This window comes from Myripristis murdjan, chromosome 9 (genome assembly GCF_902150065.1).
Source record: "Myripristis murdjan chromosome 9, fMyrMur1.1, whole genome shotgun sequence".
Lineage (NCBI taxonomy): Eukaryota > Metazoa > Chordata > Actinopteri > Holocentriformes > Holocentridae > Myripristis > Myripristis murdjan.
The window spans coordinates 32,073,248-32,092,590 of record NC_043988.1 but is presented as its reverse complement, the minus strand read 5'-3'; the positions used below and the strand labels follow the sequence as shown (position 1 = coordinate 32,092,590).

Below are 19,343 nucleotides of genomic sequence, written 5' to 3'. Positions count from 1 at the left end.
AATGGTGCATAACACCGGAAAGACTGTGTAAAAGGCGAAAACATCCTCATTTAACTTTACGCATTTAGCTGACACTCTTATCCAGAGTGACAGTGAATGCACCAGTAGACTTTTACTAACACATGGGGTATGATGTGGCTGCTGTTGGTGTTTGTGCTGTTTTGGCAGAGCGGCTGTGGAGAAAACTTGCTCGGTTTGTGGAGGAAAAGGCCGAGAGCAGCCGTTAGACTTGTCTTAGGTCCATAACACCTCAGGAAGGCCCATCATCACCCAGTAATCTCTGATGTCACTGTTGGTCTTGACAACAATCGGGTGAAGTTACAGTTGACCCCCTTTTACCTTGAAAGAATCCAATCAGCTAAGCAGCTCAGCAAACCATAAGCTTAAACATGTTAGGTAATTATACCAAGAGCTAGGAATGATGTTTGGTAACCCACTACTGATACCCAAATGGTATCATATAATGTATAACTCCAGTTTTAATCATGAATCCAGTACGTTTTGTGTCCAAACTGACATCCTTTCTTTTCAATCAGAGCCACTGGCTGCCCTGTACTTTGGCTGTAATCCCTGTAGTCACAAATCTGTGACTTCTTTGTCATGCAACCTCTGCTTCTAAATCAGTGTATCTAAGCTTTTTTTTTTTTTTTTCATATTTCCGTTCAAATTCCTGTGACAAAGCGAATTAAACGAACTTAAATCCATTAAATACTGAACCATGATATTAGATCAAATCCAGAGCTGACTCTCTCTGCTGGCCTTGAGTTTTCCAATCGCCAGCTTCCACTGACTGCACTGCCTCAATAATAAACCTCGCTCAACTTGCGCTCCTTCTTTTATGAGGCCAATTTGATACGTAAGGCTCTCTATAAGTTCAAATTTCCACATCGCCAACATTACAGGTGCAGCAGTTGAGAATGATCAGTGTCACATTGCCCTGCCAGTAGATATAGCAGCTATTCATGTACGTCTGGAATGATCCTGTAAGCTGGAGAAGTGCAAGTAAATTGGTAATTGAAAAGAGAACTAAGTGCGGTAGAGAGAGGTAAATAGGGGCGAAGGGGGGGTCTAAGTACTTCTTGAGGAGTTTTCAGCTCATTGCCAGAGACCGGGCACGACGGCGCTGATCTGACTGGAACAGGAAGGTCATAAGAGCAAGAGTCTCTCATGTTTAAGTCATCGCAAACTAGCACAGCGCCAAACACGTTGTTGCCCTCATCTGTCTGAGCGGCAGAAGCACGTCGACTTTCCCTCGTATCCGTGTTCGATTTGATTTGACAAAATGCCGCCGTACGTCACAGAAAGATGTGAGAAAAAGGTGATGTTGACCATGTTTCCCCTGTCAAATGAGCGGAAGCGTTTCACAGGACGGTGTGTTCATTTCAATACTGTTAGTCTGTCAAAGCACGCACACACACGCACACACACACACACACACACACACACACACACACACACACCTGCCTGTCTCAATTTGCTCTCGCCCTGGCCCATCAGCACATCACCTGTCTCAAAAACCACCTCCAAAATTAGTCCAAGAAACCAATTCATTATCGTAATTTATTAATGTAACAAGTCACATTCATACAAGCGCGCACGCACACACGCACGCACGCACGCACACACACACACACACACACACACACTCTCTCTCTCAGAAATCAGAATTTTGGGATATTGCTTGTTTCTGGCTGACTACAGGGGAAACAAGTTTACAAATTTCCTGACCAAACTTTTGATTGAACACCACTGCACTGACTAAATAAGTTCTGCACAAATTTTTTTTTTTTTCCATTTGAGATATTTTTTTTTCTATTTCAGAGACTTCTGGGAAACACAGCACAGGGAGGAGATGACATGTGATAAAGACCGAGCAGATTCAAACCGAAAAGCTCTCATCATGTATACCCGCTGCTGACATTTCAGGAAAACAATCACCAGAAGTTTGTTTGTCCACCAAAGATTTCTTTTTTCTTTTTTGGGTAACCTAGTCCATCGGTACCCCATGTAATACTAGTGTTGAGTGTGTGGCATAGTTATTGGTGCAAATCCAGAAAAGAAATCCAAACTCAGGCTGTAAGGAGCCGTTTATGTGTAGTAACTGTGTAGCTGTTTCTGCTTTGGGGAAAATCGGGCAGCTTTTCCTGTCAAATGCGTCTCAAACCTCCGGAGATGTCTCGAATGTCTCAAATTTTATATCTTATCTGTGTCTTGGGTGCATTTACACCGGCATCTTTATGTGTTTAATCCCGCCCAGATATAATCCAGATGCTGCAATGATGAAGGGTGAATGGGGTTTAAGACGTAAAGCTGCCATTTGCAAAATTGCAGAGGATTGAGGTGAGGACCCTTTAGGTTCACCTGACAAAAATGTGCCTGGTAGAGCTCTAAAGTGTCATTACTTCAATCAACCCTAAGCAATTTTGCATAGTGCATCTTTAACAAAATAGTGTGAAGAGGCAAAAAAAAAAATCATCAAACACACACATAAATCGAAATGGCAAAAAAAAAAAAAAAAAAAAAAAAAAGCCAAAACAGGGGAGATAAAAAAAAAAAAAAGAGTCAAAGTTTTTCAAGTGTGCAGTGTTGGGCAGAGCAAAAAGATTCACGAAGATATGAAACTTGCAAAACAATGTGGTCATTTTTAAACCTGCCACTTTACACCAATGAGGCGAGGCAAGACGGTGTTTAGTTTCCATTGCAAAGACTCTCTTTTCAGGCTTTTTTTTTTTGTAGTTGCATTTAATTTGTTGCATCTTTAATATGAATGAGGACAGTGATGGTGAGTTACTTGCTACAGCTGCATTTCAAGTATTAAGGCAAGGCAAGGCAAGGCAAGTTTATTTATATAGCACAATTCAACACAAGGTAATTCAAAGTGCTTTACAGAAACATTAAAAGCAACAAGACACAATTTAAAACAATAAAAACAGTCAATAAAAAAGGGAAATAGAAATTTAGAATGATAACGATAATAAAATACGGCAACATAAAATAACAACAGGCTCAGTACACTGCCTGAGCTAGACAGCCAAGGGCCCAGGGCGTCATAGGCCTCATCACCCCTGCGGCTCTTTGCCAGCAAAAAGTGAACTAGACAAAATTTGAGTTTAATTTCAAAACCGGCTCTGTCAGAGATTTCAGCTAGGATCTCTTGTCCCTGGCTCTGAACCATCTTGAATTTGGTTGGTCGGGTCTTTTTTTTTTTTTTTTTTTTTTGTATATATCATGTATATTTTTTTTATTGTATATATTGTATATATTAATGAAACAGCGAAAACCTTAAAAAAATAAAAGAGAATTTGGAGCCGTCCATCAATGGAATATCAAGGGGGCTTATGCAAATTTACGCCTTGAACTTGAGTCAGGAGTCAGGATTTCTCCCCTCTTTGGTCAGTTTCTCACGTCTGTTCCCGAAACGCTTTCATCTCGGCGTGAATCTTTGAACTTCTGTGTCTCTGCGACCCCAAACAACCGGCTGTAACTCGCTCTGGCCGCTGGACGAGACGACGATGTGGTCACACGCTCTGTGTTTTGAATGCAGAACTTGAAGTCAATGAAACTGTGATGCACAAAACAGTTTTTGGGAACTTCTGACAGGCAACAGTGTTCTGGGTTAATCTGTTTAAGATTGTCACTTTAATCGCAAAGGTTGATCTTCCTCCTGGGAAACATTTTAATAGATTGTTTTCAACACCTGTTCCAATGCCATTCCTATGGAAGGCCATTTCCACAAAAATCCCTATGGTAAGTCATAATTATGAGATAAAAAGTCAAAACTATGAGATAGAAAAGTTGAAATTATGGGATAAAAAGTGAAAATTATGACACAGTAAAGTCGAAATTATGAGATAAAAAGTCAAAATGATGAGACACATTCATGCAGCTGTCAAAGTCTTGGCCTGAGTTCTCTTGGTGTGAGTTGTGTTAAATCAGAGATGGACTGTGAGGACACTGAGGATTATTTTAAAACAGATGAAACACTTCATTTGCTGCTGATTCACATGAGATTTTACTAAGCTACAGCTCTGGTGTAGAAAGCACCAAACCGATGTGGCCGAAGTGGCAGCTGGAAACATCTGGTCAACGTCACGGTTACACATGGATGCACCACACACACTTGTTAGCTCATCAAAATGACTTGTTATCCCATAATTTCAGCTTTTTATCGCATAATTTGGAGTTTTTTAACTCAAAATTGTGACTTTTTATCTCAATGTTGATTTTTTTATCTCATAATTTTGACTTTGTATCTCATGATTGTGACTTACCATGGCGATTAAAAAAAAAAAAAAAAAAAAAATTCCATGGTGGAAATGGTCTTCCATTCATTCCATTTCCAGCGGCTTCTACTTACCTAGTTTCCCCATGCCTATCACTAGTTTCATCTTCCGCTCGTGCTCAAAGCTTCTTTCCTGATAATCTGGTGATGCCATGTCACTAAAGCACTGTCTCATCTTGAACACTGGACTGCTGCCTGTGTGTGTGTGTGTGTGTGTGTGTGTGTGTGTGTGTGTGTGTTTGATGGCTGGATGGTTGGTTAACTAGTGGGATAAGGGGATAAGCAGTTGAATGTTTATCCCGTTACAGTTGGGGTCACCGGGTCTCACGTGCTCATCCACGCTCATACAGCTGGGACTCTCTCTCTCTCTCTCTCTCTCTCTCTCTCTCTCTCTCTCTCTCGCCACACTGGTGACCTATGAGATTATTGCACAAGTTCAGAGGGCTCTTATATGTATATATGTATATGTACGTGCATGCATGTGATAATAGCTGAACACAGATAAGATATGAAATAAATAATTAGACATTATTGAACATTATTGAAAGAGACAGATGTGGATGGATGAGCTGATCTGTAATCAGTCGATCAGTGTCCCTCCTTCTATGGGAAGCTGCGATGGAACTGCGAGTTTTCTCTTTTTCATGTCGCTGTGCTGAGGCTGCTACGATTACAGGGTTTTAACATGAGTTTGCTCTTCTCTGTGAGTGGGCCTCGCTCATTTTAGGTGTTTCCAGAATTCAATGGATCTTCTTTCAATGATGAATTAGCATTTGGTTTTGGTCTAATTTGGCTAGACTAGAGCATTCCTGCTGCAATTCTGTTTCATTCAAGCACATTTTACAAAGCATATTAACCAAGTACTAGATAATGGGAATCCTTACATGAACAAATAAATAAATAATCGATCGGTATGTGTTTGTTTTACAAGACACCAAATGCAGACCCCAGATAAAGAGAATGATGGTAAACTCTCATCAGGTTTTAATCTCACATTATTGAAATGCACATCTTTTTTTTTTTTTTTAAAAAACTGCTTTACATCTTAATTTTACTTAAGTTCAGGAGAGGGTTAGGTTGGATTGGCAGTGTGTGAGTCTGATAGGGAAAAAAATGAAATGGCACACATTACAAAAGCGTCACATGTGTAGACTCTCCTTTCAGGTGTTTTCTGGCCTCAGTTTTAAATATTTTATCCAGTAGTGACTTAAAGTGAAGTATGAGTGACATGAAATTTAAGAAAAATATTTATTATAAGTTTCCAGATTCTAAAATTTACCTCTGAAGTTGGTTCAAAATCAGCCCAAAATGGAGGTCTGTAGGTTTTTGTCGTGTCTCCCTCGTCTGTGTCTCTCAGGTCTCGGCGCTGCTCTTTCCTTTTCCTTTCTCTTGTGTTTAACTAAAAATATGTTGACCTTTTTCCTTCCCCCCCAACATCAACCTGTATTTGTCTTGTGTCTTGTTAGTCTGGAGTTTATCAAGTTACAACAGGAACAATTTACGACCATTTGATCACGGCCTTTCCCTTTCCTGCTCCTCATGTTGCCCACGCTGCCCGCCGCTCTCACCGCTCCTGGCTACCAAAAAAAAAAAAAAAAGTTTTTTCATGTCTGACTTCAAAGACGGTAAAGTTTATAGCCAAGGTTATTACTGAACAATCACAGATGCAAAAAGCCTCTTCACCCGCATTTAGTTGCATCCAGCCCAACCAGTCAGAGTTTGTGTTGTGTTAATATAAGTCGAGCTAGACTTTTGCACAAATTTAAGCACAATGGCAAGACAATAAAAGAAATAATTATGGCTGTCAAGTGATTATTATTAGTATTATTATTTTTTTTTTTTTATTGTAGTCACGTTAATCAAAGTAGTCATGGATGACTCATGATTAATCCCATTTTAAAATCAGTTAAATTACTTGCTTACCCTTTCACTGTTGTAAATTGAACTGTCGCTCTTCAAACAGGGTTTATATGATGGATTCCCTGAAGCAATCGGTGTATTTTTCAGCCTGTTTGCCTTCAACACAGCTGATGATCTGAAAGTCCATGGAAATCTCATTACGGCCATCACTGGAAGCTCTAAAAACCATGTTTGTCATTTAGCGGATACTGGTTGTGCTCTGACAGAACGACATGTCAGTGTTGAATTATGTCCATGTGACTTTATGTCTGTCCAGAGATCCAGCAGGAAGCGTCTCAGCAGAAAGCCCGGGCCACAGGTTGTCTTGTCATTCATTTAGTCTCATATGGATATTCATCACCTGTGAGTGTATAAACCTTCCTCTGCTATAAGGACAAAGTACGCAATAATTGCAAAAACATGACTGCCGTCCCTAAATTAGGTCCTCGAGCAACGCTGGCTAAACCATTTCAAACTGCTACACTTCATTATCGGGGCTGATATTCGGGATTTTTCAATAATCAGTGTCATCATTTTGATTTGCATGATGGCCGTCTGAAAGATAGTGATCCATCATCGCTGGATGTCATCTAACCAGGATTGGGAGGAATTAGGGCTTAAGGCATTCATGCTGCAGGCACACACACACAAAATGATATGACAGTAACACAAGCCTATTTAGCTCTGAAGGTGTTTAAATGGCCTCTTCCACGGGAGCTGCAGCCACATCACTGACAGGAATTTAATGAGTAAAATATGAGCCGCTTCATGTGCTGGGAGGGCAGAGAGCCGCTGTGTTTACTCTGCAGCCTCGCTCTCCGTGTGCAGCTTTCACAGCCACATGGCCAAAGCTGCATTTTAGCCGAGCCCTCGCCCGCAATTCCTCCGAGTGGCCCCGGTCCTCCCTCTCAGCCCTTAACTCCCTCATTTCTCTCCATCAAAGCTTCGCGCTCTTCATTTCCAAGCCCCTCTCATCTCCCTCCCGCCTCGTCTTTCATTTCATATTTCATTTCTTACCCGTTCTCTTGTACATCCTAGACACCAGACGATCTGTGTTTGCACATGTATATACGCTATATTATGTGTGTGTGTGTGTGTGTGTGTGTGGTGTCTGAGTGATAAAAATACACCATTCATGCCTCAATACAACACAAAGCACTCCCTTAATAATGGATGGGGTTTGATGGAGGGCATCTGCCAGAGTGGGATGTACAACTACAGCAAAGATGACACACACACACACACACACACACACACACACACACACATACACACACACATTTGATCTGTGAGTCATAGCCAAAAAGCACGGATGGACGTCAGACCTGTTCCTAATCCTATTAGGGGGTTTTACATTTCATGGTCTCAATTGAATAATCTAATGGATTAAAAAAGGGGCAGTAGATTTGTAATTCACTGGTTTTCACTGGACCCTACACTGACTGTCATGTTAATACATCACTACTGAGGGGTGGAGGTGGCCACGCCCGTTTTGGGACTGGAACAAGCTACTGTACAGTGACACGACAAATCTGGGTGGGGAAAGGGAACGAGAGTGTCCTGCCTTCTCGGATGCTGTCTTCCCTTAAATGGAAGGGGGAATTCCCAAATCGCCTGGATGAAAAAAAGAAGGCTGTCAAACTAAGTGGGATTCCTTGTTTAAATTTTTCATTGTACTGCGAGTTGTCAAAAGATGTTTCCGCCCTCCTCTTAGTTCCTCCCAGTGTTTCCTCCTTCAGTTACCCAATAACCTCAAAAGGCACCATTTGATGTGCAGAGTTAATAAAAAAAATAGTTGCAGTTTTAATTCTTTTTTTTTTTTTTTTATGAGAGAAAAACTTCTTGCTGCAACGAGGTCAAAAAACAGCCCGTCATCTTTATATAGGAAAGAAGACCGACACATTGACTCTTAAGAAGCAAAGTGTTTTCACTGTGACGGCTTCATTTTTCAGTTGAATTAGTCTTGAAAAGGTAAAACCACAGCAGAGCAGGCAAATCCTCAAATTAAATTAGAATGTGAAAATCATCCAAATCAGCGGTACAGGCTTTTTAGTTGACAATCACTGTGTTTCCATCAAGGTATTCTTATGCACATTTTGAATTGTTGCAGTAGAAAATGTTGAAGGAGATGGCAAAATTTGAAAAACTTCGACCTAATTTCGCAAAAAAAAAAAAAAAAAAAAAAAAAAAGGTTTTACGCTCGCTTGGGATGGTTTTTGCCCTTTTTAAAGACTAAATGTGTTAAATTGGAGGTGGAAACGTTTTATGTGCATGTTGATGACAAAGCAGGGAGCCACAGAGCGATTCTTCCATCAGACAACAAACACAACAACACTGTCAAAGAGCCACAATAACTGTTCTGGTGATACTGAGTGCTCATTTGTAATACCAGCATCATTTGGCTGTATGGACCAGGGCTGGGATGATACGCTTATTTTCCTGATTTGATACTATCACTAGGTGCTGATTCGATATGTATTGCAATTCATTATTACAATGTTTTGTGATTTTTGTTGTTTAAATTATTCTCTTCTCTTCAAATTGCTCCAGAACTCCCTCTTCTTTTCAATATACCCAGAAAAACCAGATATCCTCAGAATGGCCTTGGTCTCCAGTTTGTGTTTGTAAAGTTTCATGAAGCTGTGATTATCATGAAGCTCACAGTGGATCATTTTATTCAGCCACATAGGTGGTCTAGCTTCACATGATACCAGCAACTGTACTCTAAATCAATTCTGGAGTTAAAAACATTGATAAAATAATGAAAAACAAACAAACAAACAAACAAACAAAGAATTGCGATACTAAAATGAGTAGATTTTTTCTCCATTCTTTATATGCACCATGCAGCGGAAAGGAGGGGTGTGATTTTATTCTCTAAATAAACCTGATCTTGATCTTTGGAGGATAATTCACATCATGTAGATATGGAAACCCACATCCATTTTCATTTATTAAATTTTTGCTTAAAATATGCTTAACATTTTGGATGGAAACCCAGCAAGTGATGTTCTACTTGTGGTTCTATAAGGCTGTAAGTAACAGTCTGCCAAATTACATAAGTTATTATATTACACTGTCATATTGGCTTTTCTATGTACAGACTATGTTGTGCTTTCTGCAGACCAGTGATATTGTGTCCAAAATAAATCTCGAGTCTCCGGATGCCCATGTTGGTGCCTCAGTCATATTGCTGCACTGTGACTGTGTTACTGTGTCACAGCTGAACAGCATCGTGGTCCTGCTCCCTGGAGCGCTCTCTGGCCTCTGCTCTCAATTTGATTTCTCAGTTCAAGAAACTTTATTGGTTTGATCAGATCCCTGTTGCATTGCTGAGCCACCGTTACGAAGCGCAGCATCTGAATAAAGGCTAAACAAACAGACGAGCAGACAAACAGGCAAACACATGAATGGAGACTAATGGGGACTAATCATGTGAACATATAGGAACATAATCACTTTGACTTGACTTGGTGTTCACCAGCTGGGTGTTTGGCAAGCAGCTCCCTCCTCCCAAAACACACACACACTCACACACACACACACACACACACACACACACACGCACACACACACACACACACACACATGCATACACACCCCAACTGCGTCTCCCGCCCACCTCCTTCCCTCCATCATCCCAGCTGTGAAGTGTCATCAGAGATGACTGACAGGCGGTATGAATATGAATAAGTCTGTAAATATGAATATGCAGATGAGGAGGGGAGTCTGTTTGGCTGCTGTCGTCTCCTTCCGAGACAGATCTGTCAGAATGTGATGGCAGCCGTCCCTCACCCTCGCTGCTGTAGGGTAACACCGACTCTCCTCCCGACCTCACGGCCCTGAAAGGTGACTGGCACGCAGCATGAGGCCAAAGGTCAACACCATATATAAAAACAAAGGTAACATGAGGACTCAGATATGGTTGGTTTGTGTTACAAACCACTTTCTATAAAAAAAAAAAAGAAAAAAAGAAAAGCTTTCCATTGGTCAATTGCTCAAATCTATTTTAAATTTCAGAGACACAGACGGTGTTGTACATGCTTGTATCTTCTTCTCATGTCTTAATCAAAAGCTGCTCTCTTTACGTTGGCTCCCTGTTTGTTTTAGGATTGATTTTAAGATTTTATGGATTACCCTCAAGACCCTTAATGACCTGACTCCTGACTCCTTTTTTTTTTTTTTTTTTTTTTTTTTACACCTTTTAATCCCTTTTGAACCTTTGTGTAGATGGAGGTCTTCTGTATCTAGACTGAAAATTAAGACATGGGGAACTTTTTTTCATGCAGTCTGGCTGCGTGCAATTGAGTTGTTTTGGAGATTGAGCCAAATCTAAACTCATTAATTGCGTTCACATCATCATTTGGATTGTTCTACATGCTTTTGGTGATGTAACGACAGCAAAAAAATAATTTACAACACAACAAATTGCATGTAAGCTGCACAGTGTATTGTTAGCAATGATACACAGTACAACTTTTGCTTGCAATGTCTTTAAGTGCTCTATAAATAAAGATTTTTTTATTCTTATTAGATGAAGAAAGCATGAATCATGACAGCAGAACATATGTGGACACCTGTGGCTATTTAACTTTTTGATGAAACCTGTTTGTTGTGACATAAACTGATGAAGACAGAAATGACGAAACACATTGGCGGGTGACTGAAATAAATAATATACTGTATATGGAGAGAAGTTATAGTAGGGTTTTGGTCATTTGCTGCTTCCATAATCCAGTGAAGTAAGCCAGTGGGATGCAACTGTGATGTCTTGGGGAAAGCAAAACACGTTGGTTGTGAGAGCAGGTGGAGCCAAATGTAGAGACTGACAGAAAACACCAAGTGTAAGATTGCAGCCGTCGGGAAAAGTCAGTGCCAGACAAAACCAGGAGGCAAGGACGGGCAGAGATCACACACCAAGGACTCACAGATTTGCTGAAAGACGTCGTTACAACACGGAAATGCACTGGGACAAACTGGCAAATGACTTATGGCACCCAAGAACAATCTTATATGTTCATTGCAAACCACACTGGATCTAATAAACCTGCATACAACATCATGTTTGATGTATGTAGGCCCTATGATGATCACTCCCATTGAATCTTATAGCCTACAACAGAAGTCAGTAGACAAGAGAACAGAGATCTGAGCGACAGTGGTGTTAATGTGTTTGGACAAAAATCCAAAGGGGAGGAGGAGGAGGAAGAGGAGGAGGAGGAGAATGTGGATCCAGTTGTTTCCTTCTTTGTTGGATTCCCACACATTTCCTTTTGCTTGTCTCACCTCCTTCAGAGAGTTCAGCGCCGGTGTCGTGTCGATCAGTGCGTCAGTTTATGCTGCGTTCCCATTGGCTGGTTTGGGAGATGTAGGTCGCAGCAGTGGTCAAATTGTGAGATAGTTGGGACAGCCCAAAATCGCACCGTGTGTACCCGGCTTTAGGGAAACAGGTTGGTGTAAAAACTACAGGGACTAATTAAACTAACAGGTGACAGGTGATTGGCTGGAGAGTGACGCAGAAAGGAGAGACAAGAGTTGTGGCGGGAACGGGGTGAGAAAGCTGATTGGTACACAAGTATCTATCTGTGTGTGTGTGTGTGTGTGTGTGTGTGTGTGTGTGTGTGTGTGTGAGGACACACAGGGCCAACAGATGCCTCATTTTTTTTCCCCCACCCACATTCCTCACAGACCCATCCTCCCTGCCTCTGATTGGCCAGTACTTTGATATAAACTCACAAGAACAATGTAATTTCTGGAGCATTTATTGTGAAGTTGGCGTATGTCATGGTACAGATCATTATAAAAGTAATCGTGACTGTGTTTTTAATTGAAAAACAACTTAGAAATTGTTACCTAAAGAAATCAAAAGTCAGTAACTTTTTTTTTTTTTATACATATAATACAATACATGCCAATATACAGTATATGCCATCATTATCAAGCAATAATAATTTAATTATGTACAATTTAATTAGGATTTAATTATGTACAATTTAGTCAGGATTTAATTACGTACAATGCCATTAATTAACAATGCACAAAATTAACTGTCATGGTTCTGTGTTTTATGGGCTTTTGTTGCTGCAGTGTAACTAGTTAAATGCAATTAAATTCCAAAATAAATGTTATATAAATGTTAATATAATCAGTTACAGTCCCTGAAAAAATTAAAATAAATTACAGTTACTAATTAAGATGTCGGTGATTACAAATATCCTGCTATATCTTTTGGTAAAAAAGCTTGTAGAATATGACGTTCATTCTGCTGCTTTGCATCTTTTGCAAAACATTAACTCGTCATGAACTAGTTAATTACTTACTTGTGTGTTCTTCTGTCTGTGCTTTTGTGTCTACTTTTGTGAGTTACTTGTTCCTTAATGGGTTACACGGGTCTATACAGTGAGAATCAAAGACTGGAATGTTATAAAATCTGCTGCCTCATTATTATATGTTAAATTATAAATTATATTTTTCCCCTCTTTCGCAACAACAATTTAACACCCTGATGCTGCATGGAGATTAGGCGTTTTCTGAAGAGTCACACAGTCACATGACAGTCTTAAAGTAATATCCTACAGCATGTAAATCTCTGTCATCAGCTGATACAACACAATACTAATCTTAGTTGCTGCTCTCGACACGTCTAAAACCAAATCCTGTGACCAACAGGAAGTGATGGGTCTTACATTTCTGGTTGGCTTGGAATAGGTAGGACAGGAACTTGATAGTTAGCACGAGCACCAGCCACCATGGTTGAACGGACACAGGAATGAGGGTTACCTGAGTGCCTTGCTCCAGAGATGGAAGAATTAAAAAAAAAAAAAAAAAAAAATGCATCTAAAACCACGTAACATGTTGGTGAATCACTTTTAAACATCTGCTTAGTATTGTTTTAGTTCATGTATCTTTCAATAAATATATTGCTAATGTGTATGTGTGTGTGTGTGTGTGTGTGTGTGTGTGTGTGTGTGTTGCAGTGAGATCAATCACCTGGAGTCGGGGCTGGTGGTGGAGCTGTGGAATAAAGGCTTGATCTGGGACACCATGATCGGCACAGCGCTGATACCGCTGGACACCATCCGACAGTCTGATGAGGTAAAAACAAACAAGGGTGAAATTTGTTTACTTGACACTTGTTTACTTCGGCCTGCTTCCACAAATTTATGTATAATAAAAATCAGCGTTAAAAGACGTAGCTGGAGTATGAAACTCATCCTCCTAATGAAAACTTAACATTGTAATAACTCGAGGACTGATTTGTATCAAAACCTGCACCTTTATTACCAGTAGCCCCTTTTCTTCGTAATTCCTGCTGTAAAAAAAAAAATAAGTAAGCTACTAATAAATTCAATTGTGTGGTGAACTTCTCAATTTACAAGGCACTGCTACACGGACACTTCCAGAGTTACTCATTAAAACACCGTCCTCACCTGTCGGCTTAGTTAAGAGAAACACTCTCACAGGTTGCCAGTTAGTGCCGGTTGCCAGATTCATTATAGCCGGCTGCTGGCAGGCTTGTCTTGACTCTGGACCTCATTACTTTTTTTGGAGAGTTTGAAAGCGAGGCGGCCTCTGTGTAATCATCAATAATGAAACCCCCGATATTTGACTTCTCCAATCAGTTGGAAACAGTAAACGCTCACCGCCGCTGCGCCGCCGTCCCACAGTCAGCGTCGCTGCTCGGCTCCTCATCTTTTCATCTCGGCTCGCCTTTATTGAGCGGCATTTCTCTCTGGCCCACCCGCGCCCTCAATTTCCATTTTGATGCTTTGACTGTCAGTGAGCGAGTGTTTCTTTCTTTCTCTCTTTCTTTCTTTCTTTCTTTCTCTTGTCTCTCTCTCTCAGGAGGGTCCAGGGGAGTGGACGTCTCTGGACTCTGAGGTCTTGATGAAGGAGGATGAGATCTGCGGTACAACCAACCCAACGCCACACCAAGTGCTGCTGGACACACGCTTTGAACTGCCTTTTGGTATGCATGACACACACACACACACACACACACATATCATATAACTACACTGTAAAATCTAGGCGTTTGTTAATCCAAAGGGGCCCAAAAGAGAGTCTTCAGGTCACGTGCTGCACCTGCACCATACATTTAACCAAAAAAACCCCAAAACTAGTAAGTCCTACTTCTTCCTGTTGAAGGCTTAACTGATGAAGATGGCTGCTTTGACCGCTGTAGGTCACTATGTACACAAGCATCTGTTAATTGGCGTATTTAATGTAATGGCAGCCGTATCGGAGGAGGACAGCTCTTTGGCAGCAGTGGCTGCAAAAAGCATAAGATTACATTTCTAACTACAGGCCCATGACCTTTGCACATCATTGAATAGACATGTTTAATTTCTTTGTTATTCTTGACTGGGAACTGATAATTTGGTGACTGATACATCCGATCAATTCTGTGTTTATGTGATGGCAGCTTTTTCAATCAGCTAACCACAGCATCTGGTCAACACGTCTGATTTGTAGCCCAGGAGTCAGTGATTTCATGTTAACTGTAATATTCCCGAATTAGAAAAGCTTTGTTTATATGGCAATTTTTAAAACACAGTTACAAAGAGCTTCACACATGTGGAAAACAAAAATAATTACATATAGTTTATTTTCATTTTACTGGGAGGTATAAGCAAGGCAATGTGGGAGCTGTGGCTAATTCTATTTAATAATCTGGCTGATGCGTTCTGAACCAGCTGTAAAAGATTTCAACCAGTTTGACAGAGGCACATGTAGAGGGAGCTGCGATAATTTCAGCGGGAGAAAATGAAAATATGAATTAAAGACTCAGAGCCCCTAGAGGACAGATTTTCTTAGCTGAAGGAAACAGGACAGGAGAAAGTGTTACGGCCTGGAGGACTAAGTGGACCCAAGTAGCAGGAGACTGAGAATCAAAGTTCAAAAAAGGTTTTATTGTCCAAACTAAGGCTGAGAGTGCAAACAAACGGTTTCAGCAGGTGGAGGGCAGCAGGAGGCGGGAGCTGGAGGCAGCGAGGCTCGGGGCTGGAAAAAGACACAAAATGGTGGTCAGAGAATGACTGTCAAAGCAGGAGAAAACAGCAAAAACACTAATAGGCTTGAGAACTGGCTCTACCGAACAAGACGGAATTATCTGGCACTGGAGTGAAGTCTGAGCTGGCTTATGTGGAGAGGGTGACAAGGTGGTTGCCATCAGGTGTGCGTCCCTGCTCTCCAGAGTGGGGAGATGAAGCCATGCCCGGTGCCTCCCCGAACCTCAGGAGAAAACAGCTCAGCCCCACCTCTGCAACACTGCAAGCAAAAAAACACCAAGAGGAAAACCAAAACACCCCCCAAACAACCAAAATATACCATCAAAAATCCAGACCATAACACAAAGCTTAGAAACAATAATCAGTTATGTACTTATTCTTATTTAGCACTTACTTAGTTACTGATTCCGGAAAGACCCACAACACAACAGTTCCTCAGCCCTGCGTTCCAAATCGCATACTTATACTTTTTACTTTTAGTATGTACTGCAGCTGCCCTTACAAAGTATGTAGTTTAGTATGAAATATGCATGCTAATTCTTTTTTTCCCCTACTAAATAGTATGGTAGTATGAGTATTGGAACGCAGGGCAGGTTTCTCTTTTTGGGTTAGGGTTAGGGTTAGAGTCAGAGTCTTACTATGGACGCTTGACTTTAGAATGATCTCCATACAACATCAGGGCGATGTAGGGAAGACATAAGAAACTGATGCATCGATTTGACTTTGTTCCGCTGAGAAAACTATGCAGGGGCATCAGTATAATCTAATGTAATCTAATTTAGCTGATATTTGTGTGAGGTCTGCAGTCAGCGAGCTCCTTAGAAAAAAAAAATATCACTATATCCCACAGGAGTAGCTTGAAGAATCCTCATTTATTAGAGGCTTGTGGATTAAAGCTCATGAATCTTTTATCGAAGAGAATCTCTGTCATTTCCCAGTGGCCGCAGTGCAATTTGAAGATTCGCTAAATATTCTTGTAGGGACTTTATTTTTCTTTCCTTGAATAGAGCTAAACAGCTGCATTTAGTTCGACCAGTTTGCTTCCCAGACAAGCTCTTCATCTCAGGGGGCTGTCTGGAGTGTTTGCTTTGGAGTCGATGTCTCCCTCTGCGACGGCTGACTTTGTTTATTTATCAGAGCTCCACCCTCACCTGATGTCTGGGTGGCATGGGTTCATACAGCCTGCCAGCCGCCTTGACACGGCAGCCAGGCCCTGAAGATGGAGATAAGATACCGCTCCTCCTGTTCTACAGCAGCTAACTTTGACAAATCTGCCAGAAAAAAACTCTCCCCGGCATCCGATATGAAGTGTGACGGCTCACACGAACAGCATCAGCACACCTGTCTGCCAAAGACAAGAGCGTTTTTTTTGTCACACATGTTGTTGTCGTGTTATTTTCTTCACTAAAGTAAACTAAACTAAACAATAGGGACTGTCTTCTGGTGGTCATTTTGTGACATTCACAAATGCATGCAACCTAGCACTGCAGACACTGAAGCCAGACCTTCAGATTTTTTCCCCTCCACTTCTTCCTCTTCCTCTTCTGCATCCCTGTGGTTGGTTTTTTTGTTCTATTTCTGGGCATCCAAAAGGAAACCTCCTCATAAGCTATTAAAGACACATGAATATGAGATGCAGGCGCTTCCACAACATGGACAGGACAAGGCAGGATGGGATCAGTGAGACGCGACTCCAGGGAGGGAAGGGTGGAGCTCTCTTTCTCTCTCTCTCTCTCTCTTTCTCTATGTGCTACTGTCTTTCTTTCTCTTGAGTTTAACTATATTTTTGTCCCACTTGCTCCCTTGTGTCTGCTTCCCGCTGCACTTTCCCCTCCCTTGCCTCCCACATCCAACGCTTTGCCTTCTCACTCTTCCTCCATCATTTACTTTCCCCCTTCATTCCATCTGTCCATCCGTCCATACATCCTTTCTGCCTATTTCCTTCACATCCCCTTCTCTCACCACCCACATCCTCTCTTGCACTGTCTTCCTCATCTTTTACCACTTCTCTTTTCATCCTCTCTCTCTTTCCACTCATCCATTCTCCTGTTCAATCTATCCTTCCAGATATCCCAGAGGACGAGGCCCAGTACTGGACCAGTAAACTGGAGCGGATCAATGCCATGCCGATACATGACGAGGTGAGTTCACTCGTTCAAGGAATGAAATCTTGTCACCAAGGATAATGTTGTATCATAGGAGCGCAAAATAGGATACACTTTTATCTTGCAAGTTAAGTGTCAAAGTAAGCATTTATACTTAACCATTCATTGCATTTATCAACAGTCATTTAAGTAGTTGCATGATTTATTACTTAGGTTATACAGACATTGCATCAGAAATTTCTCTCTTCACTTCCTTCAGAAACCTGAGAAGCAGGGAAGACTGTAATTTCAGTCAAAACTTGAAGTTGGAAGTAAATTGTAGATGCCTTCTTTCTTGCATCCATTCTGTGTTGATAACCTAGGAAATTATGTTCCAGTAGACATAAAGTATATTGTAACACAAATAACTCTAGTAGTCTGACGGCCACCATGTTTCCAGATACCCCGATAACTTAAGGAACTTATGAAATTCTGCAAATATGCAGTAAAAAGTGAAACTGCTACGGTGTCGACACTTGCGGTGTCATGGGAGCAGCAAGGGGCAGTTTGAAGAGCTTCATTCCACAGTGAGATGCATGTGAAAACCCAAAGTCAGCTCTTACGAAAAAAAAAAAAAAAAATAGTCAAAAAGATTGCTGGTTAAAGTAAAGGACATTGTGGGTCACTGCTGAAGCTACAGTATGAGTCATCCTAAGACCTTTGCTGGAAAATAGCTATGTTTTGCAGGACAGAATTGTGTTTCAATTGTGTTTCGGAAATGTTGAGTGATGAACTTCAGGAGGCAAGATTTTTCCAATGAGGAAATATTGCATTTTGGTTTGAAATATGAAATCCTTCTACTGATGAGTATTGTCTCTAAATTTGTGTTATGTTGTGTTTTTGTTTTGTTTTGTTTTCTTGTTTTTTTTTGTTGTTTTTTTTACAAGTCATGTTAACATGGTCTTTTTTGTTATTGTATCTGTGCTGCCTTCGAGCTCTTCCGGGTTTCCCCACAGACTGAGGTTCTGTGCACATTTTAAAGGATTGTCCTGATTTTTTTTTTTTTTTTCACTTTCACTCCATGTGTTGCACTGTGCACTGTGTCAGTTCACTGCTGCCACCTGATGGCGAAAGACTAGTACTACATTTAATAACAAGCTCTACAAACACTGTGCAAAAATATGTGCTTTATTATATTAAAACATGCACACACTCTCACTGTTTTTCTCTCTCTTACTCTTTCTCTCTGCCTCTGTCTGTCTTGCTTCCTTCTGCTTTTCTATTTGTCTTTTCTCTTTCATGGCAGTATCCACTACAGGAAGATGTCCATAGAAGGCGAATGGCGTCTGTGCCCTCCCAGTGCTGTAAGTCTAAACTTTTCATTCATTCTTCACTCTCATCTTCATTCCAAAATCCTTTCACCTGTGAGCTTCCATGTATTTTTTGTGTATTTTTTGTGCTGTTGGGGAAGTTTGCGTTAGGGTAAAGATGAGGTATGGGCCTCATTTTACACTAATAATTCAAATTAAGAGTTTGTGTGTTCTTCCACTGTTTATGTGGGTTTCTGTCAGTTTCCTTTCACAGTCCAAAGACTTGCAGGTCAGGTCAGGTGCCCACAGGACTGCATCTCATAGTATGCACAAGAATGACCAGGTCTACTGTTTAGGCTACTTGTACAGCAATAATTGATAATTTGAAAACAGTAATGAATCGAATACCACCTATATGCATAAACACACGTTTCAGAGATCAGCCAACAGAAAAACAACCAGATAAATACTACCACCGAGATGTGCATGACATACGTGAGAAAACTAACCATAAAAATTAAAACAAAACTAAACAAAACAAAACCAACCAAACAAGCGATCACCTTATGTGCTGTTAGTGTGTGCGGCTGAATTATATGCTCATGGATGGATTCTAATTAGGGCCTACAGTGGTTTTAGTCTTCCCTCTTTTTGGTGTTTCATCAGCAGAGACAGGCATTCACACCAGCCAGACAAAGTTTAGCTGCCAGCTTGTAAATTTCGGCTGTTACCGTTTGTCAGCCTGTGATAAATAGCT

The 19,343-nt window shown here is 40.9% G+C and overlaps 1 protein-coding gene across 1 annotated transcript in view; it reads left to right on the top strand.

The window, feature by feature from the left end:
- Nucleotides 1-19,343, top strand: part of LOC115364824 (uncharacterized) — a 216,989-nt gene that overhangs the window by 43,062 nt on the left and 154,584 nt on the right. The window contains exons 4-7 of the mRNA XM_030059449.1: nt 13,159-13,276; nt 14,027-14,150; nt 17,260-17,333; nt 18,583-18,640. Coding sequence (XP_029915309.1) covers nt 13,159-13,276; nt 14,027-14,150; nt 17,260-17,333; nt 18,583-18,640 — 374 coding nt within the window. The remainder of the gene's footprint in view (nt 1-13,158; nt 13,277-14,026; nt 14,151-17,259; nt 17,334-18,582; nt 18,641-19,343) is intronic.